The following is a 24030-nucleotide window of genomic DNA, read 5'->3' as shown; positions in this document are numbered from 1 at the left end:
AATTGTTGTTATTCTAAAAAACAATGGTATCTATTATATTTACCTTTTAAGTGTAATGGGAGACTAATAAATACTATCCAGTTTTTTCAGAGGCAAAGTTACTTGCTATACTTTTTTAAAATACGTGGCAGTAAATGTAGGGCATAAATTTTTGTTTGTTTGTTTTGTTTTGTTTTTTGCGGTACGTGGGCCTCTCACTGTTGTGGCCTCTCCCGTTGTGGAGCACAGGCTCCGGACGCGCAGGCTCAGCGGCCATGGCTCACGGGCCCAGCCGCTCCACGGCATGTGGGATCTTCCCGGACCGGGGCACAAACCCACGTCCCCTGCATCGGCAGGCGGACTCCCAACCACTGTGCCACCAGGGAAGCCCCAGGACATAAATTTTTTACATAGTTTTTACCCAGTCGCCTTTCAGAGATGTTGAGCTAATTTATATCTTCATTATCAGTATGCGGGACTCCATGATTCTTCCACATCCCTACCAACACAGTGTATTATCAAATTATCAATCTCCCAATATAGTAGATATTGGGATCTTTGCCCTTTTTGATACATTTAGGGATCTTTTTGTAATGGTCATTGTTCCTCTGTTTCTTTCCTCCATATTTAAAATTTTCTGAAGTAGTGCTTCTGTTCTTTCCCGGAAATTTAATCCTTAGGCTGCTTATTGTGAGAGATCCAACATAATGCAGGTTATTAATCAGAATTTAGTTGCTTTTCAGAAGTGCTTACCGCGTCTTTTTTTTTTCTTTTTCTTTATTGAACTATTTGTTAAAGTATATATAGAAATGTGTACATATCATAATCTTACAAGTTGAAGAATTTTCACAAAGTGAATACACTTACTAGACCAGCACCCTGATCAAGAAATAGAACATTTCCAACACTCTGTCTTCCCCCTTTATCTCTTCATTGTCACTCACCACACCCCCAAAACTAATCACCGTCTTGACTACTCTGCAATAGAGGAGTTTGCCTGTTTTGGTCTTTACATAAATGGAATCATACAGTATGTGCTCTTTTGTGTCTGGCTTCTTTTGTTCTGCACCCATGGTGTTAAGTTTATTCCCTCTCATTACTGGATAGCATTGTATTTTATGAAAATACTACAATGTATTTATCCATTCTAGTGTTGATGTACATTTGGTTTGTTTCCATTTTGGAGCTGTTACAAATAGTGTTCTTTGAATATTCTTTATATACATCTAATGTGTATATTAGAACTTATGTATGTGTTTCTCTTGGGCATATATCCTGTTACCCAGCAAATCATTCTAGATGTACCGGTATTCTTGTTTTTCTTGTTCCCCTTTATAAGAGCGAGGTAGCTTGGGAAGGAAAGATACCACCCTAGTGTGTTACATGAACCTTTAGAAGTCACGAATGGGAAGAATTTTTCCAAGTCTTGAACTCTCAGCTTCAAATAATAACTGCAGTTTATTGAGTCTTTTCTGTGTGCTAAGTGCTTCATGTACATTATTTCATTTAATTCTCATGAGAAACTAATTAATAGCTACTGTTACTCCCATTTTATAGCTGAGGAAAGTGAGACTAAGAGGTATTAAATTATTTGACATCACATGGTCAATAAGTAGCATAATAGAGATTCTGACTCTTATCATTGATTCCATAATCTTACCCTACTATATTACCCTGCTTTTCTAAATTAAATATAGACATTTAGGAGTTCAAGGATGAGGGCAAGGAGGAAAGAATAGCAGACTACTTCCCTGCTCCTTTCATCTCTCTGTCATGCTAGAATAAGTTACTTTCAGCAACCCTTCTGCCTCATACTCAAAATCATTTCATATGCCTCAGATTTTTTAACCTTGTATGAACTTTGTCCAGAAAACATGACCAAATTAATACAGGTCACACTATTTTTTATTTGAAAACAATGTGTTTTTCCTCTTACAGAAAAAACGCAGCGAGATTCCTTGTTACTGGGAAAATCAGCCAGTGGGATGTCAGAAACTAAACTGTGCTTTTCATCACAACAAAGGACGTTTTGTTGATGGCCTTTTCCTACCTCCAAGCAAAAGTGAGATTTGTTTCAATTTTAAAAGAATAGTTACTGTATAATGACCACCTACATGCACAATGTACAGAGTACTTTATAAACATTGCCTTCTTTTAGTCTTTTGAGAGAGCAGTATTATTTTCGCTTCACAGATGAGGGTATTGAACTTTATTAAGGTTAAATGACTTGTACATAGTCATAAGCCAATAAAATAGCAGTCACAATTAAAACTTTGTTGCCAAAATCCATGCTGCTTCACAAATGTTGTTTGGCAAGAGAGTTTAGATTACTATAGCTTATTACCTCATTTCCCATTTTCTTATCGTATCTATAGAGATTTTCAAAAGAAACTTGATTCTCCAGGCCAGGGGTGTTGGCAAGTCGGGTCTTCCACCTGTTTTGTAAAATAAAGATTTATTGAAATGAAGCCCTACCCATTTGTTTATATATTTTCTGTGGCCAGATTTTGTGCTACTGCTTCAGAGTTGAATAGTTGAGACAAGATCTACAAGGCCTAAAATATTTACTATATACCTCTACAGAAAAACATTTGCTAACCCTGCCCCTGCTCTAGGGTGTAATCTAAAATGAAACTTACACTCTGCCAAAAGCTAGTATTTATTTCTAAAGTCCTTTTAAAGTAATTTCCTAGTGGAGTGATCAGCCATTTAAAAGCCACATCTGCTATGTGATTAAAATTTGATGGTTATATATTTTTATCTCTATTTAAGGGGAAAAAAGGCTCATTCCTTTCTGGTTTAATTCAGAAGTATTGCCCACTATCTCTTTAAAAAGCTGCTGCTTGATCAAAAAGCCTAGAATTTCAGTATTAATATTTAACATCTAGAATTTGTAAACAGTTACTGTGCATCTAGCTTCCTGTTTATTCTCTGTTTTGAGCACCCACTTTGAGTGTGTTTACATGCAGTGAATAGTTATTAGCTGAAAGCCACATTTTCCCTCCCTGGGAGTTTAAAACCTCATTGGGAAAATGGGGAAATTAAAAATTAGATTAAAATTTTAATTAAAAGACGTAAATTAAAAGGACATCATGCTCTAAGAAAATCACCAAACTTATGATAGGTGGTTGGAGATTTTTTTTTTTTAAACATCTTTATTGGAGTATAATTGCTTTACAATGGTGTGTTAGTTTCTGCTTTATAACAAAGTGAATCAGCTATACATATATCCCCATATCTCCTCCCTCTTGTGTCTCCCTCCCACCCTCCCTATCCCACCCCTCTAGGTGGTCACAAAGCACTGAACTGATCTCCCTGTGCTATGTGGCTGCTTCCCGCTATCTATCGGTTTTACATTTGGTAGTGTATATATGTCAGTGTTACTCTCTCACTTCGTCCCAGCTTACCCTTCCCTCTTCCCATGTCCTCAAGTCCATTCTTTACGTCTATGTGTTTATTCCTGTCCTGCCCCTAGGTTCATCAGAACCATTTTTTTTTTTAGATTCCATATATGTGTGTTAGCATACAGTATTTGTTTTTCTCTTTCTGACTTACTTCACTCTGTATGACAGACTCTAGGTCCATCCACCTCACTACCAATGACTCAATTTCGTTTCTTTTTATGGCTGAGTAATATTCTGTTGTATATATGTGCCACATCTTCTTTATCCATTCATCTGTCGATGGACATTTAGGTTGCTTCCATGTCCTGGCTATTGTAAATAGAGCTGCAGTGAACATTGTGGTACATGACTCTTCTTGAATTATGGTTTTCTCAGGGTATTTGCCCAGTAGTGGGATTGCTGGGATATATGGCAGTTATATTTTTAGTTTTTTAAGGAAACTCCATACTGTTCTGTCCGAGATTTTTGATGAATTGGGACTGTATCTTCTATTTTTAATTTATGACTAACTTTGTATGTCTAGCTGTGTTGCCCACTGTGCCTGAGTCTCCAGAAGAGGAAGTGAAGGCTAGCCAGCTCACAGTTCAACAGAGCAAATTATCTGTCCAGTCTAATCCCTCTCCTCAACTGCGAAGTGTTATGAAAGTGGAAAGTTCAGAAAATGTTCCTAGCCCTACACATCCACCAGTGGTAATCAATGCTGCAGATGATGATGAAGATGATGATGGTAAGCTTTAGCTCTTTCTTTAAGGCAAGTAAATGATCAGGGTAACTTAGTGAATTAGAATCAGACTTAAAGGTCTAGACCTGTTTTTAATTGGAAATTTGCCTTAAATTTTGATAATATAGATCAGTGTTCTGAGGAAGGTGATGAAACCAAAACACCTACCCTGCAACCAACTCCTGAAGTTCATAATGGATTACGAGTGGCTTCTGCCCGGAAACCTGGGGTCAATTTAAAACAAGGTAAGAAGAGGCTATATTGATGCTGGTTCCTGTTCATAAATCTTACAGCACTGTTGAGTGAGTCCAGACTATTTTAAATACCTTTGAAATTTAGTTCATGTTTACCACCACCTCCATCTTCCTTGTGCCCATTATACACACACACACACACCACAATTTCTTTTATTCATTGAACAAACATTTGAATGCCAGCTGTGTACAAATAAAATGCAAAGATGAAATGGTGCTGGTTCCTCATGTGGTTGCTATTTGCATTCCTAGGTGAATGTTTGAATTTTGGGATAAAAACTCTTGAAGAAATTAAATCAAAGAAAATGAAGGAAAAATCAAAGAAGCAAGGTGGTGAGTTATCAGGAGTTTTGACATGGAGGCTTTTTAAAAAAATAAATTAATTATTTATTGACTTGGTTCCCCCGGGTCTCAGTTGCGGCAGGCAGGCTCCTTAGTTGCGGCATGCATGTGGGATCTAGTTCCCTGACCAGGGATGGAACCCAGGCCCCCTGCATTGGGAGCGTGGTGTCTTAACCACTGGACCACCAGGGAAATCCTGACACGGAGGATTGAATGTTGCTAGAGAAGAATAGAAAGGACACTTCTGCAGCAATGAAGACCCAATTGCAGCCCAAAAAAAAGATACTTCTGATAATAAGGACACTTGACACCAACCAAAATGGGCAAATAGATTTTGATTTTTGTGGCTTCTTTGAAGTAAAACACAGTCTTATTTAAATCACAGTTGCTTTTTTAACCCATTGCAGCTGTTTCAGTCCCTAACTGTTCAGAGCTAGCCACATACAATGAAGAACCTGAAAGAACTTGTTTGTTTATTTTGAGAAATATAACTCTAAAGAATAGCATATAAACTTTTTTTTTTTTTTTGAACGCATTGCATGGCTTGCGGGATCTTAATTCCCCAACCAGGTATCGAACCCGTGCCCCCTGGAGTGGAAGCATGGAGTCCTGACCACTGGACTGCCAGGGAATTCCCTAAACTATTATTTAAAAGAGGAAAAAGTTTATTTTGTAGTAGGTGAATTCTTCCTCAAGAGCTGCTAGGATTTTCTTCTGGTGCTTGCCTTAGCCTGGTTGATTTATATTTCCAACCCTAAAAATTATATAGTGTGAAATGTATTTAGAGAGAATCAGATGGTTGGTTCTAAGTGCCTTCTTGCTAAAGATTGTTCCGTAGCAACTTTGGAGTTGTGTTTTGCAGATGATTGAACATAGATGGAAAAGATTGAATTGACACACTTAATAGCTGATGTGCTTCTGAGGTTAACTTTAAGATAATGTTAGCCTTCCTAGTAAATAAAAGTACATGGAGTGCCTGAGTCACTCAAAACAGTTTTATATTTTACTTTCACATTGTGCCAAAGGCAGATAAAAATAAGATTATCTCCCCTTTCCCTACTCCATTTCACTGTAGGCAGACAGGAACAGAAAAACTGATTGACTTGTAGTCCAGTGGTCTGTGTTGGATTTACCTGGTCTTAAAAACAGAATTTCTTGACTTCTGATAGCCTTATTTTCCATAAATCATTTACTGTTCTTTGACTCTCTATATTTAGAAGGTTCTTCGGGAGTTTCCAGTCCTTTACTCCAACCACAGCCCATTCCAGGTCCTGAAAAAGAGAATGTCCGGACTGTGGTGAGGACAGTAACTCTGTCCAACAAACAAGGTGAGGTATAGGTAGGTCTTAAGAGGTGTGAGCCTACTACTTTTAAATGACTGGGAGGGCAAAATGCTTGGGTTGGGTTTATTGGTGGATTTGCAGGGAGACTTCAATATGTTGATTGGATAGAATGATGAAAAATTAGTGCATTTGACCCTACTGTTTAAAAAGATGAAATTCTTAATCATGCAGTTCTCACATTATGTATTGTATTTGATCTTTACGTATACTGTTTATTTTATCCAACAAATTTATTGACTGTCCATTGTAAGTAAAGAACTGTGATAAACCTTTTAAGTTATAGAAAAATGTAAAAGTCTTTTCCCTTAATAGTTTTAAATCTGATAAGGAATATGACACAAGTAATTGTAGTATGCAGATACATTAAAATGTGCCATTCAGACAACAAAGAATCAGAGGAAAGAGATCTCACTTCTTGCTGGGGTGATCAAGGAACGTGATCTAGGAGAGTTAGCAGTGGAGTAAAGTATGATTTCATTTAACATATGGAAGTGCACAAGCAAGGCTATAGCTTGGGTTTTCTAATCAGTGGGTTAGACACAGCTTGTCTTTGTGTACTTGGCTACTGTTAATTAGGACTGTGCTATCGCTCCCCTTTGGGCTGTGCATTTGGTTATTTAAAGTATTATTTAATAGGTTGATTTGTTTTCTTTTAATGTGGGTAGTTTTCCTTAAGACTGAGATCTGATTTCCAAGAGACTTTAATATCAGAGCATACTTCGTACCCATTAGTAGTTACTGAATATGGAAAAATTGGCTAATGGTAGAGAAATTCTGTTTTTGCCATTTTAGGAGAAGAACCTTTGGTAGGATTGAGTCTAACCGAGAAACTGGGGAAACGAAAATTTTCAGGAGGTGAGATAAGTTTTGAGCATATCCTTTGTTTTCTGCTTGTTTGTGCATTACATATCTCCTCCAAAATTCTCTTTATACAAATGCCCTGTCGATATTAACTCCCTTGTATTTCTGGCTGAAAGCATGTATAAAATCTCTTCATGTTTTTGACATGTGCGAAGTTATACAAATTTATAGTGTTTTAATTAGATCATGGCCAACTTTTTAGAAGGTGCTCCATTTAAAAAAGAGTAAAGAATATCTCTGTTTCTATGGATAAATTGAAATTTGAGTTTTTAGAGGGAAAACAAAGTGTCCAGTTAATATAAATTCAGTCCTTGAATTTTATTAGTGCTGTTTTATACTTAGGGAAGTATTTTACCATGTAACTGAATTATTGTGTACTGACCCTAGTGTATCTGTCTCAAAATAATTATTTTGAAAATCTTACCTGACTTCAGAGGTTCCTTCATACTCCTTTAAAATGTGCTTATGAATATGAAATCTTAACCTGTTTTGTGTTTTGTTTTATACCATTCTCGCTGCCTGAGAAATTTAGGTTAAAAATTACGGAAATAATCTATTTTAATATCAGCATATATGTAATAAACTTTGTGATTTTGGGTTGTATATTTAAATTACAAATAAGAGGAGAGAGAAAAGTACATTCTGTGTAGGGTCTTTAAAGTTTTTATGGGACCCTGCTAAAGTTCTACCTTCAGTCAAGTGATCCAAAGAACAGTTTTTAAAAACTTGTGACATTTAAACAGCTTGTATTGACCAGTGTAATGCAGTAAACCAGGAGTCAGGAAACTTGGTTCAGGTCCTGGCTCTGTCACTAATTGGTGACTTGGGTAAGATACAGCATCTTTCATAACCTTAGATTTCTTATCTGGAATTGGAGAAAGGGGCTCTTTGGCCTTTGGAGTTTTCATGTCCCTGGAAAATTTTAAATTTTATGGTTCTTTTGCTGTCCTCCTAATCATCCCAGTTGTATTTAATCACAGATCAACCTAGAATTCAACAGTTGGCCAGTTAAAGATTTTTTTTTGTGCCTGAAGATTTTTTTTTTTCACATATTCCTAATCCTGAATTTCAGTTTGAATCAGTGTTTATAATCCTTCATTTATAGTTTTAGTTATTTGGTAAATGTTAATTTGTGCCTTCTAATTTTTTTTGTCTCCTTCCTTGCCTCTTTTTTCTGGGACATTTTTATTCCTTCTCTAACATTCTCCTTCCTCACTTCTTTTTTCTGGGACATTTTTATTCCTTCTCTAACATTCTCCTTCCTTACCTCTTATTTCTGGGACATTTTTATTCCTTCTCTAACATTGAGTTATAAGGAAGCTAGTGAATGAACACATCGTATAAATGCAGAAAACTTACAGAATTATTCTACATTGTCTGTTTTTGCTTGTATTTCTTGACCTTGCTAAAGGTTGGCTTGAAATCTTAAACTGAGTTCCCTCTCTCTGTTTGTAGGTTGCGACCGTGAGCCTACATTAAAGCATAGCCTTGCACAAAGGCTAGGGAAGAAAGTTGAAGCTCCAGAGACTAACACTGACACACCACCAAAGAAAGGTACTTTTGTTCTAAATTCCTTTTGTGTGTAATCCTGACACTTGTCTCTTGTAATGTTAACAGGTATGGTTTGTCATTCTTTTTGTTCAAGTTAATAAGATTATTATCTTCTTGTGTCTGTTTTATTATTTGTTCAACAAACATTTGAATGTTTACTCTGCTGGATTCTAGGTAGACACCATTGGATAAAAATAAACACCATCACAGACCTCAGGAGCTTGTAGTATAATGGCAGATAGGAATCCTTCCATATATTGTGATAAATTCTGTGACAGAGAAAGTACACAGCGTTATAGGAGCACATAGGAAGGTCACCTAACCTCACCATCTGTCAGGGAAAGGTTCCCAGAGGAAATGATACTGAAGCTTAGACCTGAAACATGATTTAGCCAGGTAAAGTTGAAGGGCCAGAGGCAGAGAGTATAATACACAGAAGGCACAGAGCTCAAGGACTCACTGTGACTGAATCAGAATTGGAATGAAGAGCATGGTAACTGGAGAGGAAGAAGGGATTGGTCATATAGAGCAGGAGTCCCCAACCCCCGGGTCACGGACAGGTAGCAGTCCGTGGCCTGTTAGGAACTGGGCCACACAGCAGGAGGTGAGCAGCAGGTGAGCAAGCGAAGCTTCATCTGTATTTACAGCCACTCACCATAGCTTGCATTACCCCCTGAGCTCTGCCTCCTGTCAGCATTATGGTGAGTTGTATAATTATTTAATTATATGTTACAATGTAATAATAATAGAAATAAATGCACAATAAACGTAATGCACTTGAATCATCCCAAAACCACCCCCTCCCCACCTTGGGTCCGTGGAAAAATTGTCTTCCACGAAATTGGTCCCTGGTGCCAAAAAGTTTGGGGACCGCTGATAATAGAACCTTTTAAGCCATATTAGAGAGTTTGGGCTTATCCTAAGATAGTAGCAAACAATGGGAAGGTTATAAACAAGGATCAGAGATCCTCATATTGGCATTTTGGAACCATCATCTAAAATATGGAGAAAAGGGGATAAGAGTGCTGTCCAGGAATGAGCTAGCAAGCTGTTAAAATAATCCAGGCAAGAGGAGTTAGTGTCATAGATTTAGTGTTCTGGAAGTTGGTATGAAGAGATGCAGACTAATTTGAGAGATATTTGGAAGTTAGAATGATTTTATAGTTGAAGTTTTATTTATAGAAGGAAGTAAAGGGTTGGATTTTTTTTCCCTTGTCTCACTTTCAGTGAAGCAGTGATGTTAATTACTTTTAGAAAAAAAGGTGTTTTTTCCTTCTTGTGTTTAGTTTTAACTTCTGCCGAAGATAAGATACTTCTTTCCACTTCTCCCCTAGCGCGATAGGCTTTGACGAGTAGACTTTGTTTGGGGGCTTTCTTATATTCTGAAAGCTGTAAACAGAAGTTACTTTTTTTCTTTGCAGTCAGATTTCCTTCCCTTTTGCCTGTCAATCGTATTGAAGACTCTCATAACTAAAGAGCATATTTCAGATGGATCTAGGGGGGAAAAAACCTTTTGATGCCAATAAGATTTTAGAAGGATAAGATTTTAGAATGTTGCACGGTAACAAAATTATTTCCTTAAATTCAGTAATTTTTGCTTTTCACATGTAAAAGAGAGGACTTTTTCTTTGTGCTTTCCAAAGTGCTCTAGAGAATCCATTATTTGTATAGATCTATCTGTACTGTGAAGAAGAAAAGTTTTAAGACCTGAATAGATTTTTGAAAAGCATTTTCATTAGAAAACAAGTATAAGCCTAATTCGTGACCTTTGAAAAAGATTTTTGACCTATAAAAAGTCTCTGTTCAACTTTTTTTTTAAAGACAGTGTTCGTTTATTGATTGATTGATTGATTGATTGATGATTGCTGTGGGCTCTAGGTGCATGGTCTTCAGTGTAGTTGTGGCTCATGGGCTCTAGAGCACAGCCTCAGTAGTTGTGGCGCACGGGCTTAGTTGCTCTGCAGCATGTGGGATCTTCCCGGAGCGGGGCTTGAACCCGTGTCTCCTGCATTGGCAGGCGGATTCTTAACCACTGTACCACTAGGGAAGTCCCCAACTTTTTTTTTTTTTTTTTTTTAACAGTTCAAGTTTCCAAGTCTCTGAAGGAGCGATTAGGCATGTCAGCTGGTCTCAACAATGAGGAGGCAGCAGGTAGGTAAACTCTCATGCCAGCTCCTGATACTTTTTTCCTTGCTATTAGAATCTTTGCTTTTTCTCCAGTTTACCTTTTGAGTTATGTTGGGGCTTATGTTTTCTGTTTTTTGTGGGTTTGCTTTTTAAGTAATAGTTTTCTCACTGGAATGAGTTCTTTTTGTAGTTAAAGGTGGCAAAATGATTGTTTATGATAGCATTAATAACCAGAAATTAGAAATAATCTAAATATCTAACAAAAAGGAATTAAGATAGTTATGTACTAAAATAATTTCTGTCATGAAAAGTCATGTTCTGAACAATAATGATATGGGAAACTTATCCCCTTGTATTGAACGAAGGAAGGTTATGAAAGTATACACAGTGCTTTTGTCTTAGGGCAACATACGAATCTTTTTTTGGTGGGGGAGTGGGGGATGAAGTTTATTTTCTTATTATAGAAACATATTCCTTAGGGAAAATGTCCACATGTGAGATGATTTCCAGTTCTATAAAAATATATGCCTAGAAAAAAAGATACACCGAAATATTAACATTGGTTTTATCTGGGTGTTGAACTTTTAAGTAATTTTAATTTTCTTCATCATATTCCTCCTGTACTCTAATTTTTTGACTTTTTAAATTGTGAGATATAACTACCTAAGTGTATATACCTGTGTACAATTTTAAAGAATAATAAAATGAACACTTTGTGTATTCAGCCATCCAGCTTTTTTATTAAAATATTTTATTGCTGGATTCAGTAATGCATTTAAATTTTTATATCTATATGTATGAATGGTGTTAGCCTGTGCTTTTCTTTTTTCATCCTATCCTTATCTTTAGATAAGGATAAGTATCATAAAAAGGGAATCTGATGTCAAACATTGTTTTGTAAACAACCTGAATTTACTGTTCAGAAACTTTGAGGATTTCCTCTTATTTCTTCCTACTAGGCTGGGACTTCACTATGATAGATCTAAAACATGGATCTTTTTGTTCATTATGCTCAGTGTTTAGTGGGTCCTTTGAATCTAAGGACTTAACTAACTTTTTTAGTTGTAGAAAATATTCCTCTAATTTCTTTGAGTATGTCCTCCCCACGCTTCTTTTTGTTTTCTCTTTATGGAATTGTTATTAGATGTTGGAACTTTTGGACATAGGCTCCATGTGTCTTAACCTTGCCTTCATACTTTCCATTCCTTTGTTTCTTTGCCTCACTTTCTATGACTTTTGCTTGGTTATATTTTCTAGATTAGGAATTGACACACTTTTTCTATGAAGGATCAGATGGTAAATATTTTAGACTTTGAGGTTCACAGTCTCTTGTTGCAACTACTCAACTCTGCCACTGTAGTGTGAAAGCAGCCATTTACAGTATGTAAATGAATGAGTGTGGCTGTGTTCCAGTAAAGCTTTATTTATAAAATTTAGACCATGGCCAGATTTGGCCCATGGACTATAGTTTGCTGACCCTGTTCTAGATGGCTGTTATTCTACTAGCCTTGTCTTTTTTTTTTTTTTTTAAATTAGGTTGGATTTATTTTGTCACTTGGCTTTTTATTTTACAAGAACTTTTTTTAGTTCTCTGATTGCTCCTTTTGTACAGCCTGATTTCAGGCAGTTCTGGGGCTTCTTTCCTTTTTTAAAAGTAACTTATTTTTTATTTTTAAAAATTTATTTTGTTGAAGTATATAGTTGGTTTACAATGTTGCATTAATTTCTGCTGTATAGCGGAGTGATTCATTTATACATATATACACATTCTTTTTCATATTTTTTCCATTATGGTTTATCACAGGACAGTGAATATAGTTCCCTGTGCTATAAGGAGGACTTCGTTGTTTATCCATCCTATATGTAATAGTTTGCATCTCCTAATCCCAAACTTCTAATCCATCCCTCCTCCACCCCCCCGCCTTGGCAACCACAAGTCTATTCTCTATGTCTGTGAGTCTATTTCTGTTTCATAGATAAGTTCATTTGTGTCATATTTTAGATTCCACATGTAAGTGATAGTATATGGTATTTGTATTTGTCTTTCTTTTTCTGCTTACTTCACTCAGTATGATAATCTCTAGTTCCATCCATGTTGCTGGAAATGGCATTATTTCATTCTTTTCTATGGCTGAGTAGTATTCCATTGTATATAGGTACCACATCTTCTTCGTCCATTCCTCTGTCAGCGGACACTTAGGTTGCTTCCATGTCTTGGCTATTGTAAGTAGTGCTGCAGTGAATATCGGGGTGCATGTGTCTTTTCGAATTATATTTTTTTCTGGATATACGCCCAGGAGTGGGATTGCACGATCATATAGAAATTCTATTTTTAGTTTTTGAGGAACCTCCATACTGTTTTCCATAGTGCTACATCAGTTTACATTCCCACCAGCAGTGTAGGAGGGTTCCCTTTTCTCCACACCCTCTCCAGCATTTGTTGTTTGTAGATTTTTGATGATGGCCATTCTGACCAGTGTGCCTCATTGTAGTTTTGATTTGCATTTCTCTAATAACTAGTGATGTTGAGCATCTTTTCATGTGCCTGTTGGCCATCTGTATGTCTTTGGGAAAATGTCTATTTAGGTTTTCTGCCCATTTTTCGATAGGGTTTTTTTTTTATTAATTGTTGTGTTGTATGAGCTGTCTGTATATTTTGGAAATTAAGCCCTTGTTGGTCGCATCATTGGCAGATATTTTTCTCCCTGTCTGTAGGTTGTCTTTTCGTTTTGTTTATGGTGTCCTTTGCTGTACAAAAGCTTGTAAGTTTGATTAGGTCCCATTTGGTTGTTTTGTTTTTGTTTGCTTTAATTTCTATTGCCTTGGGAGACTGACTTAAGAAAACACTGGTACGATTTATGTCAGAGAATGTTTTGCCTATGTTCTCTTCTAAGTTTTATGGTGTCGTCTTATATTTAAGTCTTTAAGCCATTTTGAGTTTATTTTTGTACATGTTGGTGTGAGGGTGTGTTCTAACTTCACTGATTTTACATGCTGCTGTCCAGCTTTCCCAACACGACTGCTGAAGAGACTGTTTTCTCCATTGTATATTCTTGCTTCCTTTGTCTAAGATTAATTGACTGTAGGCATGTGGGTTTATTTCTGGGCTCTCTATTCTGTTTCATTGATTGCGGTTTCTAATTTGAATCTTTTTTTTTTTAATGGGTTTGTATGTTACTTTGTCTTCCTTATTGCTTCTCTTCATTTTGGTTCATCTTTAATGTTGCTTTTTCATAGTTGTAAGTACTGGGCCTAGGTTTCTTACAACCTAGAATCACTGGGCCTGTGATTATCTAAAGGTCTTTTTCCCAAGTGGTCCTCTCTCCTGGCTGGGAGATCTGTTTGCCCAAGTAGAGAGGGTGCACTAAATGGCAGCTTGTGTCGGTTGTAGGCTGCAAGGCTGAGGGCTCATATGATTGCTATGGTAAGAAAGCCTTTCTTTCAGAGTGTAACTAATTTCATTTTCTAGCTTTGCTGCTTGCTTTTCTCCCTCCCCTCTCCTTTTTCCGTTTGGCATTTGTGAAAGCCTGAAATTTTCATGCTCTACTTCTTTTCAGCCCCAACATCCTCATAATGTGCTCCCTTCCCTGACAGATTCTCCTCTTTTTAGGGAGCAGTTCTCAGGAGAAGGTCTTGATTGATCCAGCTGTTCTGTTGTAAACCGTCCTTAATTTCTACCACTGTTAATTTTCATTCTAGTTTGGCAGTTTTCTTTGCCTGTTTTTTGAAGAACAGATCTCACTCCTATGGTTTTATCTGGTTTTCTGTTTCTGTAATTTCAGACATCTTTCTGTCTCAAATTCCTCAAGATTTATGTTCTGCCAGTAGCATCCTTGTTTTCCATTGCTATTGTGGATTTATTCTTTTAATGTCTTCTTTATTGTTTTGATGAAATTTTGTAGTGTAGGGAAACAGGGTCTCTGTGTCACCATTCACATTCTTTTTTTTTTTTTTTAATACATGTATTATTTATTTATTTTTGGCTGCGTTGGGTCTCCGTTGCTGCACACAGGCTTTCTCTAGTTTGCGACGAGTGGAGGCTACTCTTTGTTGTGTTGTGCGGGCTTCTCGTTGTGGTGGCTTCTCTTGTTGTGGAGCTTGGGCTCTAGGCACGCGGGCTTCAGTAGTTGTGGCACGAGGGCTAAGTAGTTCTGGCTCACGGGCTCTAGAGCACAAGCTCAGTAGTTGTGGTGCACCGGCTTAGTTGCTCCGTGGCATGTGGGATCTTCCTGGACCAGGGATTGAACTCGAGTCTCCTGCATTGGCAGGCGGATTCTTAACCACTGACCATTCACATACTTTCTTAAAGTGGTGGTTTTGAGATCAGACTACCATCTTGAAATGGAAGAATTTTTATTTAAAAAACCTAAGAAAATCAGTGAGTACTTTCTCTGTAACAGGTACTGTACTAAAATAATTAAGCATAGTCACTGTTCTCATGAAATATCTAGTATGGTTGGAATTACAAGGAGTTACTATACTGTGTGATCAGTGCTGTGATCAGAGAAACAAACTAGACTGCTGGAGGGTGTCAGGTTCTAAGCTGAACTCACTTTAAACTAACTAAGCAGCAGGAGAAATGAGACCAGTAGAGAATATTCCATATAGAAGGGACAGCATATTCAAAGATTCAGAAGGTGAGACAGAAGTGATATGTTTAAGGTTGTAAAAGGGTATTTTTTGTTTTGATCTTTCTTTAAAAGGTGCTGGTGATTAAATATGTGTGTGTATAATCTCCAAATTGTTCTTATTTTTCTCACATTGCTTCATTATTTCTTTCTTTAGGCCCTTCAGTAATGAGGACAGGCATATGTGCCAAGTGGGAAATTTTCTCTTTAGTTTAAACAAATATAGAATGATTAATGTATCATTAAAAATAGCTCTTAAGTGGCATGCCAGTCTCTGGGCCTTTCTCATTTTTCTTCTGTCTTGTCACGTGTTCTACTTCCTTTTCATCCTTTCAATGTCACTTGAATATTACTCTGAAAAGCTTCCCTTAACCAATCTGTAGAAAATGGTTGGTGTTCTTGCTGTATGCTCCTACATAGCATTATACAATTGACCCTTGAACAACATGGGTTTGAGCTGCGTGGGTCCACTTATACGTGGATTTGTTTTCAGTAAGTATGTACTACAGTACTACACGTTCCATGGTTGGTTGGTTGAATCTGCAGATACAGAACCATGGATACAGAGCCCACCTGTAAAGTTACATATGCGGGTTTTCAACTGCCTAGGGGTTGGTGCCCCAGTACTCCATCCCAGCCCCTGCATTGTTTAAGGGTCAACTTTACCTCCTTTATCAAAGCTGTTATCATTACCATACTTTGTTGTTGTTTAATTATTGGTCCGTTAGACTGCGAACTATCAATACATGTGGGCAGAGTTTGCATTTTGCTTGCCATTATATTTCTAGCATAGTGTCTAGCATCTGTGCACGAACAGAAGAATTTATTTTTATTGGTAAGATTTATAATGACAAGCTTCTCTAACTAGTAAATGGCTTTCAGGATCCTCAAGAATAAGCTTCTGAATAGCAATCCAAATCACTAATTTTTGCCTCCTAAGAGTTTTCCTTGAGGGCCACTATCTAAAATTGAGGTTGAAACTAATGTGCTTTTGACCATTTTAATTGCTTGCCTAAGTGATACCACTCTATTGGACTCTGTCCTGATCCAAGAATAGAGAGATCATAAGTCAGTCATTAAGAGATGAAATCCAAGTACAGTGATTTTTTTTCCCCCATGAAAGCAGAGAGAGTTACTAAAGTTGGTGAGATCCACGTGAAGACATTAGAAGAAATTCGTCGCGAAAGAGCCAGTCGAAAACGTGGAGAATTGCAAACTAAACTCAAGACAGAAGGACCTTCAAAAGTTGATGATTCTACAACAGGAACAAGAACCTCCTCCACTATCCGAATCAAAACGTTCTCTGAGGTCTTAGCTGAAAAGAAACACCGGCAGCAGGAAGCAGAGAGACAAAAAACCAAAAAGGACGTAACCTGCATCAAGCTAAAGACTGAATATGAAATTAAAAAAACAGTGGTTTTGCCACGTGTAGTAGCCGGCAGAGGACAGTCAGAGGAACCTGCAGGTAGAGCGAAGTCTCTGCAGGAAGTGCATGTCAAGACGCTGGAGGAAATTAAACTGGAGAAGGCTCTGAGGGTGCAGCAGAGTTCTAAGAGCAGCACCAGCTCCCAGCCTCAGCCTGAGGTCACCCCAGGGGCAAGACGGCTTCTCCCGATCACTACAAAAACAGGTAACAGAAGAACTTGGTCTGTAGTACCACTTCCCCAGATAATATTTCAAAGGGCAGTATTCTACAGGATATTCATAGGAATTCTGTGAGAACTTTTCTTTACTCAGATAACTTTGAAAACCACTGGATTAAAAGAAGTTAAGCTGGGCACTGAAAGAAGTTAAGCTGGCAGTCCAGTGGTTAGGACTCTGTGCTTCCACTGCAGGGGGTATGGGTTCAATCCCTGGTTGGGGAACTAAGATCCCACAAGCTGTGAGGCGTGCCAACACCCACCCCCACCCCACCCCCCAAAAAAGTTGTTAAGCTCTTTCTTTACAACAACTGTACATAGACCTTGATATTTTAATGTGCATTTTGAATCCGTTTGAGGACTAAATAGATTTTGTCCACAATTTTTATTTGTCCTATCTTATCATTACTTTTATTAAGAAAAGTTTTGTTTAACTTCATCTGTTACGAGGTTGCAGCATGAATAAAATTACTAGCAATGTGTTTAATGTGAATCTAGGTATAAAAGAAAAGAGGAAACTTGAAGAAGAAAGTGTTGTTGCTTCTCAGATCAGTGTTACTAGAACAGAGGCTAAAGAGGTGAGTTTATTTAGAATCATTTTATAATTTTGTCCATGGCAAGCAAAGGCTAGATGAATGGTATATGTGCTTTTTAGTTTTAGTTTATAAGTTTTCTATTTAACACTTCACTGATATATCCAGGTAAACAGTCTTTCACTATGCTTATAATTTTCTATGAGAGTTTTCTGTACTTCTGTGTATATCGATGTTTTCTGCCCTTTTAAAGTTGTTTTTAATTGGCCATTCATATTTTCAAACTAAGTTTTTCCCTTGCCTTTGAGAGTAATGCTACTCATTTATAAAACTCAGGAATTTTTATTTTTTAAAAAGAATGAGGTGGAGCTTCCCTGGTGGCGCAGTGGTTGGGAGTCCGCCTGCCGATGCAGGGGACGCGGGTTCGTGCCCCGGTCCGGGAGGATCCCCCCTGCCACGGAGCGGCTGGGCCCGTGAGCCATGGCCGCTGAGCCTGCGCATCTGGAGCCTGTGCTCCGCAGCGGGAGAGGCCACAACAGTGAGAGGCCCATGTACCGCCAAAAAAAAAAAAAAAAAAGGAACCCTATAATTCCACATTCCAGATGTCACCACCCTTAGTTTTTTTCATGCATTTCTTTCAGGCCTTTTCTTTGTATATGTATGTACGTGAACTTGTTTAATGTTTAACTCATATTTAGAACATAGGCGAATCTCTACAGTGTATCATTTTGCAGCCTGCTTTGACTTTACCGTATTAATAATTCTTTAAGACGATTGCTTTTACTGGCCACATAGTGTTCTATTACACAAATATAGTCTGTTTCTGGACTGGATTTTGTTTTACCCAGTTAAGATAATGAACGTCTTTGTACATACACCTTTGTGCAAGTGTCTGATTAGGAACTATTTGTGTTAGACTTACGGTCATGATAGTCTAGCTTATAGAATTTGGGTTTTTATTGTTCCACACATCTTTAATCTTTTATCTTGATCTTTCTATTTAATATCATAAAAGGCAAAAGCTCTTGTGTTCTAGATCATGTGAAACTTTGCTTGACTTAGATGTTAGCTTGGTAACTTATAAACAATAATTATCATACAGGTTGTTAGAGGTACTAGATTTTAATTCTGTCGTTTAAATTTATCCATAGACTTCAGATGAGACCACAGCAATTGACATCAGTATAATTCAAGCCAAGAGACGTGAGACAGTGAGAGAAAAGCATGTGCAGAAACTGTCGGAGAAGGGAACCTCACAGAAGGAAAAATCAGTTTTGACACTCCTTCCGGGAGATTTAGACACTTGCAGTACCCAGTTAGCAGAGAAACCAGTGCTCGCTACCATGCCAGACATCACACAGCTCCTGGCTAAATGGCCTCCTTCAAAGTTATCCCAGAAGACAGAGGTAGAAACCTCAGGGATTGGGCACTCAAAACGGAATGTGAAAGGTGCAACACAGACCTTGGAAAAAAGGGGTAAAGGTGAATGTTTTTTCTAGTACATTTTGCTTTAGAATTTCAAAATTACCAAGTTTCAGTGACTGCCTGGCAATAATTGGGTTGAATTTCATTTGCCTTTGTATACTGGTCACACAGGTGGGTAGTAATATTTCTGAAAATTCTATTTAAAGAAACAGAAAGACTAGATGAGTTCCTTTTTCGCAATTTAAAATTGCTGTTTATAAAGCTTTGTCTAAAACTTTCCATGGTGCCTTTTCCCTCTGGTTTTGAAGGAGAAAAACACCTGGGAAGCAAAGAGCAGTAGCAAATTCAAGAGGCCCTGAAAGGAATTGTTTGAGAGAGAGAGAGAGAGAGAGAGTGTATACATATATGTACACACACACGCACATATGTAGATACATGTGTCTCTATATACACGTGTGTGTGTGTGTTACGGCCAAGTGCAGTGCAGATTGCTGGTGGATCATTTTCAGTCTGGTTTTCTTTTTTGGTTAGTTGGTTGGTTCGTTTTTTACTTATTTGTGCTGTTTCTATTGCTGAGAAGGAATTTTGATATCCTGAGTTATTCTCCATGTAAAAAGGGGATTATTCTAGCTTTTAATCAGATGTTTTCTGTCTTGTAGCTAAAACTAAAGTGAATGTGAAGCCATCTGTGGTTCAAGTTGTCTCATCACCCAGAGTGGCCCCAAAACGCAAGGCAGTGGAGGTCCACTCTTCTGTCACTGCAGCTGTGAAAATATTCACCTCCAGCAGCGTCCTGCAGGAAAGCCCAGCCAAAAAAGCAGCTATGGTAAGAAGTAAATCCAACTCAGTGGTACTTTAGTCTGTGTGGTAGGAAAGTGGGCAAGATTAATTCTCTGTTAGCTCTCTCTGTATTATGTGTAATAGTTTCTGTCAATTCCTAAGCATTTTAGTTGTTTAGGTTGTTACTGTATATTATGTTTACAGCTTAAACATTTGCAGTGGCAGGGTGAATTTTTTTTTTAACCTAATTAAGATATTTTGCTTATTTGTACCCTCAGTCTTTGGATTTATTCTTGGATTCCCAGGCTTAAAGAATGGTTCTAAGAAGGCAGCAGAGAAAATGAATCTGCTCAAATTTAAAGGCCTGACTCTCCCACTGAATTACCTTACTCTTACTTTTGTAGGGTGTTGTCCCACTTCTCTCTGAAGACAAATCAGTCACTGTGCCTGAGACAGAAAAACCTAGAGACAGGTAATACCTTGCAGTTCTTTTTAACCAAAGTTTAGGCCGCTGTTATTGTTTATGCTCTCTAGAGAATAACACTGCTAAATAATTTGAAAAATTTACAGTTGAGCCACATCTAAATAAATCTGCTAAACTTCATATTAATTGCAGGAAAACATGATATTCAGGGTTACTGTTCTCTTTTGGTGCTGTTGTTTATATTTTGCCTGTATTATTGAAAACATTTTTTAAACACCTGTCTGGATTCTTCTTTAAAGGATGAAAATGCTTTATCCCAAATCAGTAAAACAATTCTTTGTTTATGTGTGTCTTCAGAAACAACTCTTTGCTAAAATTCTTTGTGTACCTGAGACTGGGTGGTCCAGCCAACCATTGATGAAGGGCAATTATCTAATAATCCTTTGGGGTTTTTTTTCTTACAGTTTTGTGCTGCCTCCAACCCAGTGCTCTTCAGATCCTTCCCCACCAGAAGTATCTGGCCCTTCTTCATCCCAGGTGGCCGCAAAAACTCGCCGACTCAGCGCTGCCTCAACAGGAAAGCCACCATTCCCTATGGAGGATGATTTTGAGAAATTAATATGGGAGATTTCAGGAGGCAAATTAGAAGCTGAGATTGACCTGGATCCTGGGAAGGATGAAGATGACCTTCTGCTTGAGCTATCAGAAATGATTGATAGCTGAAGGTGGTAGTAGAACATTTAAAACAAAAACACACAAAAAAGACTCACCAAAAACTGGACTTTGTTTCATCTATTATAACATTTATCCAACATGATCATTTCTTTAGTCTTATTTACCCCAAATGAGAAGTATACCTCTGAATTATCCATGTGTGTTCTGGATTCCTTGGGGTCAGATTTTTTAAGTCCCTTGGTAGTCATTTTGTCCATTTGATGCCATTGTTTAGCATCTTTGAGAAAAAAGTTCTGTCTTACCCCTCTCTCCACAAAAAGACTTGAGTGGGAGACCTCAGTGAAAGGGTACAAGAAAACTTAGTGACTCCTTGAGGTGTTTGTTAGTTTTGGCTTTTTTCCCCTTTGTTGTATTATTTCTTTTATGTATTGTCCTAATGTACCTATTGTTACCTGAGTTTGAAAAGGATGAAGACAGCTGCTACCATTAAGGACCAAATTTCATGCCACCACTAAACAAAAAAATCCACTCAGTCTGTGTTAAATTGTACGTCTTTTTAAAGGTATTTGGAGAATTCAACTAAGCTTTTAGAGACAGCTGAGCAGGTCAGGAAACCTGTAATCTGGACATAACGTTTTGGATGTGATTTTCATGCTTCTACTGCTCTGTAAGCCTCTGAAGAGCAATAGCTGATTTATTATTACTGTAATTTTTTTAAGGCTTTAAAGTGCCTCAGGGGTCCTCTGAAACTAATTTTCTATTTCTGGGATTCCTTGGATTCTTAATAAGAGATGGTGACATAATGATCACAGGAATTTATTTTTTAGTAAGAAAGTTGTCCCTTCTGTTCTTCAGTACTTGCCCCCTTACTAGCATTGAATTATCACAGGGATAAAAATTGGTTAACTTTTAATTTCTAATTCTCCTAGCAAACTCCTCTTGCCCAGTATTTATTTGGTGTCCTTTAAACACCTGAGGGGGGTGGAAATGAACTCATTCAAGCTGCCATTATTTATCTATGGACTGTAGCAGTATGCTGAATTGTACTGTAGCAGGGATTATCAAGATGCTCTGGGGGTGTATTGTATACCTTCCGGTTTTCTTCATTTCTGAATTGAATTTTCTTTTCTTGATGTTGGTCTCCTTCATATCACCTCAAGGTTTAGACTGTGAAGGAACAAGTATAATGGGGATAATAGTCTTGAAAGGAGACATACTGTACATAATCAGAAGGAAGAGGAAAGGACCTGCCCATTTTGATATTTTGCTATAGGTGGCCAGTTTTGTTTCTCATAGGGAAATCTGACCCACCTGTCATGTTGGCTCCTAAGGAACTGCTGTTGTAAGCGGCTCATCAAGAGTTGAACTTCATGTAGCGTTTTTGGGAATATGGAAAAGGAAGAAAGCCACAGGACTGCCCATTCAGTCTTGGGAAGATCTGGATGATTCTACACAAGCAAAACTGACTTGAAATTTATGTATAGACACTTCTCTACCAATCCATCTTCAGCTGACTGAATGTTATCTAATAGCCCTTCTCCAAAGCAAGGGTGGAATGTTCTGGTTTCACCACAGATTTTCTACTCAGTTCATTTTTGGAATCGGCTTGTAGATTCCAGGTCCCTTTTGTATATAACCTTTATTCTTTTGCTTTTTTAAAAATAATTTTGTTTCATATTTAAAGCCCTGTATTAGTCGATGATTCATGTTCAGCATTATTTGAACCATTTGCCATTACAGAAAGAGAAATACTTTATTTGTGTTTTAAATAAAGCTGGTGTAGGAAAGTCTTGATGTTATGAGTTAAGTAGTCGTACATCACTTCAGCCTGGGATCTGCCTCAAAAGAGGCCCAGTTTCAGGCTTCCCTGGTGGCGCAGTGGTTGAGAGTCCGCCTGCCGATGCAGGGGACACGGGTTCGTGCCCCGGTCCGGGAGGATCCCACATGCCGCGGAGCGGCTGGGCCCGTGAGCCATGGCCGCTGAGCCTGTGCGTCCGGCCCGCGTACCGCAAAAAAAAAAAAAAAAAAAAAAAAAAAAAACAAACAATTTCACAGATACTATTTGTCTTTAGAAACCTTTTACAAAGACATGCTGCCAGACTTCTCCACAAGTATGCTCAGTTTTAGTTGCATTTGCTTTAGGTAAGAATAAATACTATTATATGTGAGGATTTTTTTTCTGACACTGATACTTAGCCATTAGCATTGTAACTCAAGTAATGTCATTAATTTTTTTAAAGGAGAGAGGGTTTAGAAGTGATCTTAGATGGTTCCAACAATTTAGAATTTTCAAGCATGAAGGCATATAAAATTTTTACTTCGGGAAAGTCTAGTTTTTTGTTATGGGAATACATACAAATTTTTAATTTACCAGAGAATATAGATTTTCCCAAATAGTCTAAAAGTAGTCCCCAAAAAGTTGAGTCAGCTTTTCACAGAAAGCAGAACAGATTGTGTATTCAGTTTTGAGTGATGATGGTTTTCAATTTTAACAGGAAAAGGGCCCAGATGTTGTAGAACTTGGTCATAGCATAGCCAGAACTTTCAAGATAATTTGCAGCTCATGTATTTGTCTCAATAAATGATCCTTAAAGTTCTGGCCTTAACCTCAAGTTCCAGTGGATCCTCTCACATACAACCAGAACATAGTTTGATTTCATCTCAACCAATCTTTGGTCGATGTTAAATAATTAGTTTCAGAAATAAAGCTTGTTGTCTATATTGATCAAAGTTCTACGATCCTTTTCTAAAATTGTGGCTTCATTTTGCCAGAATATTTCTGCAGTTCTTTAAAATATTTGCTTTGAATTTGTCAGGAACCAACAGGGACTGTGTAGTCTCCAGTTGCTATGTAACACCACTTTAAAGTAGCTAACATATATTGAGTACTTACTATGTGCTTCTTAATTCACATATCCATTTTGACACTAAATCCTACACTGCCTTGGAAGATAACTGCTTTTTATCTCCACTGTAGTGTCAGAATCAGTGTGTTCAGATATAACAGAAAGTATATTTTTATGTGCAGTTGGGTTTGATTTGTTGAACCTTTCAAGAACTCTTTTTTTCTTAAATCTGGTCTTTGAAAGCTGGTCAGTAAGTCTGTGGAAGTTTCCACAACCTACACATCTAACTGCATTAATAATTTATTCTCCAAACTCTATATGAATTGCAAAATGTTAGAGGCATCGACACAAAATACTTGACCATTTTCTTAACATTGTACAATAAAATGGACAGTATAAACAATGGCCGTAAATAAGAACAGCAATTAAAATTTTATATTTAAAAAAATAGGAGTCATAAAATTTACTGAGTGGGCCTATTAGTAAAGTTTGGTTGG

General features: G+C 37.5%; 1 protein-coding gene across 1 annotated transcript in view; it reads left to right on the top strand.

Annotated features, from left to right (window-relative positions):
* The window catches only part of ZC3H11A (zinc finger CCCH-type containing 11A), a 34712-nt gene extending 13893 nt beyond the window's left edge, over positions 1–20819 (top strand). Inside the window, exons 4-17 of the mRNA XM_082615435.1 lie at positions 1918–2041; positions 3907–4110; positions 4233–4349; positions 4611–4691; positions 5918–6028; positions 6836–6898; positions 8360–8458; positions 10538–10606; positions 16337–16840; positions 17349–17428; positions 18535–18865; positions 19468–19634; positions 19993–20060; positions 20477–20819. Coding sequence (XP_082471561.1) covers positions 1918–2041; positions 3907–4110; positions 4233–4349; positions 4611–4691; positions 5918–6028; positions 6836–6898; positions 8360–8458; positions 10538–10606; positions 16337–16840; positions 17349–17428; positions 18535–18865; positions 19468–19634; positions 19993–20060; positions 20477–20735 — 2277 coding nt within the window. The 3' untranslated portion in view covers positions 20736–20819. The remainder of the gene's footprint in view (positions 1–1917; positions 2042–3906; positions 4111–4232; positions 4350–4610; positions 4692–5917; positions 6029–6835; positions 6899–8359; positions 8459–10537; positions 10607–16336; positions 16841–17348; positions 17429–18534; positions 18866–19467; positions 19635–19992; positions 20061–20476) is intronic.
* Positions 20820–24030: the final 3211 nt, after the last annotated feature.

The sequence above is a fragment of the Mesoplodon mirus genome (assembly GCF_964341445.2).
Source record: "Mesoplodon mirus genome assembly, chromosome: 3".
Classification (NCBI taxonomy): Eukaryota; Metazoa; Chordata; class Mammalia; order Artiodactyla; family Ziphiidae; genus Mesoplodon; species Mesoplodon mirus.
The sequence above is the reverse complement of the archived record's forward strand: the minus strand, read 5'-3'. Positions and strand labels throughout refer to the sequence as shown.